Source organism: Osmerus mordax, chromosome 15 (genome assembly GCF_038355195.1).
Source record: "Osmerus mordax isolate fOsmMor3 chromosome 15, fOsmMor3.pri, whole genome shotgun sequence".
Classification (NCBI taxonomy): domain Eukaryota; kingdom Metazoa; phylum Chordata; class Actinopteri; order Osmeriformes; family Osmeridae; genus Osmerus; species Osmerus mordax.
Genome location: NC_090064.1, coordinates 6414057 through 6421530, shown reverse-complemented (window position 1 = coordinate 6421530; position 7474 = coordinate 6414057). Strand labels below are relative to the sequence as shown.

The 7474-nt window shown below is 41.9% G+C and overlaps 1 protein-coding gene across 1 annotated transcript in view; it reads right to left on the bottom strand.

Annotated features, from left to right (window-relative positions):
* The window catches only part of mkxa (mohawk homeobox a), a 13106-nt gene extending 7529 nt beyond the window's left edge, over nucleotides 1-5577 (bottom strand). The window contains exons 1-3 of the mRNA XM_067252185.1: nucleotides 5519-5577; nucleotides 4470-4688; nucleotides 2176-2335 (exon numbers count right to left, since the gene is read on the bottom strand). Coding sequence (XP_067108286.1) covers nucleotides 2176-2335; nucleotides 4470-4688; nucleotides 5519-5577 — 438 coding nt within the window. The remainder of the gene's footprint in view (nucleotides 1-2175; nucleotides 2336-4469; nucleotides 4689-5518) is intronic.
* Between the last annotated feature and the right edge of the window lie 1897 nt (nucleotides 5578-7474).

Here is a 7474-nt window from a genome sequence, read left to right as displayed (position 1 = left end):
AGAGAGGGGTGGAAAGACAAGCCGCAGCCAGAAGATCAGGGAGGAAAAGAAAATACAGATTGCTGTTATTGTTTTGATACCAAACACCTCCACATGCATGACAAAACAAAGACTATCCTTTATGAAAAGGTCTGCTCTGTCTTCTCCAATCTCTGTTTACACACGTGTTTACACAGCGTATTGTGGCCTAGTGCACCGAGGTGTAACATACAGTAGTGCGGTGCAATGTAGTGTAGCGTAGTCCCAGTAGCACTAATGTAGCACAGAGTAGTATAGCAAAGTGTAGCGTCGTGTCGTGTACCATAGCGTAATGTGGTGTTGCTGATAGCGGTCCGCCCCGCTATCCGAGGCAGTGAACCAGAGCTGTGAGAAACATCCCAGACAGTGGAGGGAAACAGGCTGCAGCAGCCAGACTCACCACAGCATTCATCCAGCCTGTATCAAAGCTTTTCATGAAGACATTCAGGATCGTTTAACACCCCGAAAACGCCGCGCGCGGGCCAACGAACGCAACGTTTCATTAACTCGCGTTCCAACCCGACTCATACGTCCTGCGTGCTTATTCTGGACGGAACAGCCCTCCCTCTAATAATACCGTTTTTTTTTTTTTCTTTCCCCTTTCTTTTCAAACGCTGTCTTCGAAACGCAATAAAAGGATATTCGACCCAGCCCTCTCCATTTCACAAGAGACGGACACCATTAGATGTTATACTAGAATAACTTTTCATGCTCAATAGACTTCAAGCGGCTTATGAAGGGGCCTGCCGCCTTATGCTAGAGTACTTATTTTTTTCCGGATCTTTCGCTGCATTTCAATATCGTGTGTCTCGTTAACCCAGCCGGTCCCACCACCAGCGTGTCCCCTCGCCTCGGCCCCGGGGTCGTGTCACACCGGGAGGCCTGGCGGAGCCGTCCGGGGCTGGTGGAGAGAGACCAGGGAGATGGAGCGGGAGACAGAGACAGAGAGTGCGTGTGCGTGTGTGAGAGAGACAGATAGAGGGATAAAGAAAGAGATGCAGAGACAGGGATGAGAGATGAGAGAGACATAGAGAGAGAGAGAGAGAGAGAGAGAGAGAGAGAGAGAGAGAGAGAGAGAGAGAGAGAGAGAGAGAGAGAGAGAGAGAGAGAGAGAGAGAGAGAGAGAGAGAGAGAGAGAGAGAGAGATGGAAGGGCTCTCTGGCTAAAGAGCACTGTCGCTGGGCTAGTGAAAGTTGGCATACATTGTCAGAGAATGCAACCCACCATGTGCATCAAACTTCCCCAGTCAAACCCACTGCCTCGCCCAGTGGCATAAAGAACAGACAGACAGCTAGCAGGCAGGCTAGCAGGCAGGCTAGCTGCAGCAACACAACCTTTGACCATAATGTCATCACCACAGGGTGACATAAGTATGGTGTTGGTCATGTGTGTGTGCATGCATGCACCAGGGCATGTGTGTGTGTGTGTGTTTTGTATGTTAAGCTTGAATGTAAGTGTGTATACTGTAGGCTGTCCAAAACATTCCTTTGTGCTGTGATCACCCTCCCTAAAACAAAGGGCTTCATTAGGACCAAAATTAAGAACAGATTATGGCGGCCATGAAGGTAGCTCCAGAAATAGACACCATAGAGAGGACCATACTAGAATGCGTCTGTAGCGAAATATTAACACCAGACGGACACACAGGAAGCACATACGGAGGATATGACTTATCTATTATGCTCTTAGACAATGGAAGTGATTAGGAGAATTATTATTACTATAAGATTACTAAAATCGGGAAAAGAAACGATGGTGTTTCAACATACAATACAGACATACAATTGTTCAGGAACAAAATTGATATGTAACAAGTTCAACATAAATAATCTAAATGGGCCTACACACACACACACACACCTACACACACACACACACACACACACACACACACACACACACACACACACACACACACACACACACACACACACACACACACACACACACACACACACACACACAGAATGATAATATAGAGATAGTTTAAGCATGTATTTATCCTCTTATGATTAGACTAGCCAGTTAAGAATGGTTGAATAAAGTAAACAAATATATATGATAAATAAATTCATAAATAAATACATAAATTACAAATATTAAAACTGAGATATGTAACAGTAAACGTATATCCTTCTGATGAGGGAGATTCCTTACCTGGACCAAGGTCATTTGAGACCCCAGAGCTAGCAGTATTTTCTCCGTCTTTGTCGGATAGGGGTTGTCTCTGTGCTTGTAAAGCCACTGCTTCAAGGGTCGCGCCATGTCCTGTAGTGCCTGACGCTTGTGTCGCACTTTACCGCCGTTTGGACGGCCCCTGCACGACAGGTGGACATGTGCGTCACATAAACATGTTAGTTGTGCGTAAAATGCATTTATAAAACCAGATTCTAGAAATAAATACTAGCGCACATGTATCCATATTGTCATGACATTAGGCTTTTGACTATGATTGGTGAAACGCGTTGGCACATTTGCATGATATTAGGCCTCATGTCAACTTCTTAGCATAAACGCAAGACAGACTTAACGTTATACATAGACCCTACTTTGATGTAGAGTATCTCAAATTCAGAGCAAGAACACATCTGAAACCAATACAAACCCTGTGTTGGCCTAAGCAACACATTCGTCTTTCCCATCGCCCAATCATTAAATGTTATTCGGGGTTTAATTGTGTCAGTGTGTCTGAGTAGAACTGTTTCCATTGTGTTGCCTTTCTATTTCCATTTACTTGAAACCAAGTGAGAGACAAACTACATGAACACAGGCAGAGTCACAAGAGTCATGACACGTAAAATGACCATTGGCAGTATGCAATTTTCTCGCCAAAAGGAGCTATAATTAACTCGGAGGAGAGAGGCGTTTTATTGGATGCTTGTTTTCTTTGCTTGGTTTTTCATCCCGCAAAGCACGAACACGTTGCAAAAAAGCAAATAATAACATTCAATTTCACACCCACAGGAGATGTGTCTCAAGGTTCAGTGAGTGAAACATTACCTCGGCAGGATATGCGTAAATCTTTTTACTTCGTGTATAGGCTATACAACAGCCTACAGATATATAAAAACTCAATTTTTATACTATCAAAGTTATTTCGCTACAGTCTCTCACCTGGTGCATCAGTTTCCAAACCTGTAGATGTCACTATGGCGCTGTGATATTACCGTGCAATCTTCCTCCGAGCGCAGTCAGACTGCAGATGTAACATCATTTTCTCCTAACCCCGAGTCTGCCTGGGGTTCATGTTCTACTAATATTTTCCTTGTAATCTAGATCTGTATGAACATCCTAAATAACGTTTTACTCCCTGTTCTGAATTTTGGCGACACACACCGCACACACACTTCGTATTTATATTAATATTCTTAATTAGTAATGATATTCCCCCTGAAGCGTCACCTTACGTTCATTGTGTTATGCCTCGGTTTCTCCTTTCACACACACACACACACACACACACACACACACACACACACACACACACACACACACACACACACACACACACACACACACACACACACACACACACACACACACACACACGGAGTAGTTCAATAACTCCGACTCAGACGGTGTTGGTGTGTAGGATGTTTGCACAAGTTGACTCGAGTTTCACACAGCATCACGTTTGATTCGATGTTGGGACACATCCAACCCTATAAGGGACTACTGTAGCTCACAGTCTGTAAATAACTTGAGATAGCCAAGGCCTACGTGTTGAGAATAAACACTACGGGCAATCCTGCTCAGATTAGAGGCACATAACATGTGACATGATTTTTCTATTTATCCCTCTCCCTCTGAAAAAACATACGTGATTGACTCGACCACACATGGAGTTAAAGGGCACATGTATTTATTGAGAACAGAAGGAGACGTGTTTTAAACACGCTACCGAACACGGGCGACCTAGATATTAATCTCGAGATTATCAACGGCCAAATCTAAACCAGGTTGAACTGGCAAATATTAATTTCCTGCAATTCTCTAAAACAATAAGATTATGTTGCACTTGGGAGAAATAAAAAATGTAGAGGTTTTTTTCTGATTCTTCTTCTGATCAGAATAATTGAAATGCATTGAATTATTTGATTATATTGCTGCAATTAGATATTATACAATTACTTTTTATTATACTTTTAAGAGCCTGAAATACATGTTATTTATTATATGGTGCGTTTGGGTGCTTGCGTAATTACGGATATAAACCCTCACTTGGAAGACATTTTCACCAAGGACCATTGCAAGGAAAATCTACCACGCATTTTTTTGTATTGATATATAGGGACCTGTGAATTACAACGTCTGCAGAGTGTTTGGCAAAGGAGTTCTCCGCTTTAATGATCCGATCGGATTTATGGAAACCAATATGTATCCCACCTCCTACGGAAGTAGCAGATATAAAAGTTGTCTACCGAGTTGAAACTTTTACATGGATCACATACCCTGGTCTCCTGTGTCTGATGGCGTTGTTGTCCTTGATTGCTTGATTGCTTGAGAGAAGATCTGAGTGCTGTCCGTCGATCACCTCTAGATAATTTCTGCTGCTCCTTTCCACCTCCTTCGCCTTTTCCTCAAACAGGACCTGGCTGCTCAGTTTGTTAAACACGATTGTGTTCATTTTTGGTTCTGTATTCCTCCGCGTTATCTCTGCGTAAAAGTGTCTCGAGGAGTTGGAGTTTATCAAAGCTGCCACTATATACTGGTGTCCTTCCTGCGAAACAAGTGGAATATGCATGTTCACATGATAGACAGATTATCAAGAATCAGGTGGATGATATTAATCCAATGGCTCTGCAAGTTTAGGAAGCAATGCGTAATTATTAATGATGCCTCCTAATCACCGAATGTTTATTGGACAACGTTCCCGTCCCAAATGTTGATTTAAGGTGTGAACGGTGAAAGAAAAATAAAATACACACATTCGTACAACACACTTACATGACTATGACTAAACTCCAATTTCAGTCATTACGTTCGACTTGCTTATAATAAAGATCATTAGGCCTTATGAGACGTCAAGAATAAGAAAAATAGATGATACACTAATGCCGCTATCAGTCTAGCCAAATGGCTTAGGCTACTCGTGCGTAATGTTGCCATTCCATTCCACGCTATTCTTCTCCAAAATGTGTGTCTACAAAGCATTCCTTGCCACCGCATGTTGGTATAAAATATCTAGTTTAGACAAAAATTACCGAGGTGAATTTCTAATGTTCATTTAGAAAAGAAATTAAGACACGCGAAAATAAGTTTATGTTCGATAGCCTACTTTTGGATACACTACTGTTATACGAGTGATTTATAACAAAAATAATGTGTGGTTTATATGATTACAAGTCACGGGTTACAGTTCGAACTACCGTTCCATCTCTATGTAACACCGTTGCCAGACAGCACATGTTCTATGCAGATAACTTTTGAGCCGTTTTTCTTTTGACATCGGTGTCAGCACCCAAAAACACTATAACAAAGTAGGATCTCTGTGGGTTACCTGTTCAGCGCCACTCCCGCGTCTCTATGTTGTGTATAATCCTGCTTCCAGTTGCCCATTCCCTGCTCACATGTTCCCGTTCTAAAATCCTGAGCTGAAACCACACGAACCGCGGTCGCCTCTCCGCTTTATTCAGCGGCATGAGATTCCATTCCCCGGAATCTGAATATGTCACCCTTCTCATGTTTCCTAGCACACTGCCTCAGCCTGCGAACATAAAGTTAATGTTTTATGCCTGTTCCTCGGCCCGTGCAAGGGGGGTATCGGGGAGAGCGCTGTAGTGTTTTTTTTTCTTCTGTCCGCCACAATTGGGCTCTATACGCACTATGCAGTTTATGTAGTGCATACAATAAAGTTTAGACCAAAGTCACATTAAAAACTTTTATAAAGTACAGAATACATTACCTATATCGTTGGCTTGGTTTTGGTTTCGGGAGCCTCATTTGAATGGCAAGTGTGTGCAGGTGCTATCAAAATGCAAGCCAATCTGATCTGGTCATCGTCGACATTTTATCAAAAGTTCACAATATCGTGTCATTTGATTTTCCTTTTTTGTCATGTTTTGTTTATTGTTTTATACTTTTACATGTTTATACGCTCTTTCAGAAGCTGCATGAACTAATAAATCAACGTCTGAAGAGCTCATTTACCAGCAACAATAACCATTATAAAAGGCCAAGTTTGAAATGACTGCTTTTCTATCTTTGATTCCTTATGGAGACAAATCAATTTACTGAAGTAGCCTGCGCTATAAATCGACTTTCCCAAACTGTTAATTGACAGTGACATTTAGAAAAATGTCACTTTTATAGCTTATAGCTAACCCGCTGATTACCGCTGATGAACCCTCTAATTCACTGTAATTCCACAACTTGTCGAATTTAGGCTGGCTATGAGTCACAGATCTTGAACTTCTCAGCTGTGTTCTTTTGGGGTTTATCCAGGGTAGTGATTCGAAAGTACGTGACTAAGCAGAATTCCCAAATGCAGGTTTAGAGACCCATGTAATTACTGTTTATTTGTGTTTATTTTCATTTAATAGGGGAAGAACTCTTTTTGCAAATAGTTTGAGCTAACACGCTATGAATGACCCACTCATGTAATCACTTTAATGAAGGTTTTGGTTGGTTGGTTTGTTTGCTAAAGTTATATGCTACAGTATATCTCACATTTCTTGCCTTTTTTTATTTTTTTTACTCCTGACTTCCCTTCACCTACTGTGACCCCAGACCTTATCTAAACCATCAGGCTCAGCCAACATATCCCAGCCACTCAGGATATAAAAGGCATAAAGGCCTCTTCAACAACATCTGATTAATCTTAATATACCCATTACCCTTTAAAACCTTTCGGTCTGTCGCGCTCTTTCACTATATCTTTTAAGATGTGTTTTTTCCCCCTGCAGCCTTCTCTTCCTACGGTATTAAAGTATGTCTGTGCTGTATTAACGGATTTTGAACAGACAACTTCCTAGCATGAATCTTGAAGACTTCAATAGAGGAAGCATAGTGAGTATATAAAGGTTGCGATTGTGGAGACTGGTACAGGCATGCAGAAATATCTATAGAAGTGCTCGGAAGGGTAGCATTGCTACACAGCACAGCAGCCATAGTCCTGTTTTCAGCCCCTGAGGAATACTCAGACCTATCTGTGTAAACTCAGGAAGAAGTTGGAGATTCGGCAAGAGGTCAAGACAGCTTCCTTGTTTCTTTTGTCAACTATCGCAGCGCTATCTCTCTTGCTGTCTGCTTGAGAATGCCCTTGTCTGTGGTTTTAGTACAATTGTCAAAACACACTATGATTCTTGGGACTCTATGAGCTACAACTCTCTCTATATCTAAACAGAATGGATCCTCTGAGACACATCCTGGTGACCTGAACCCATTGACCGAACACAAGCTTCATACAATCTTCAGATTGCACAACATACATATTTTAGGCTTTGGGTTTCAGTCT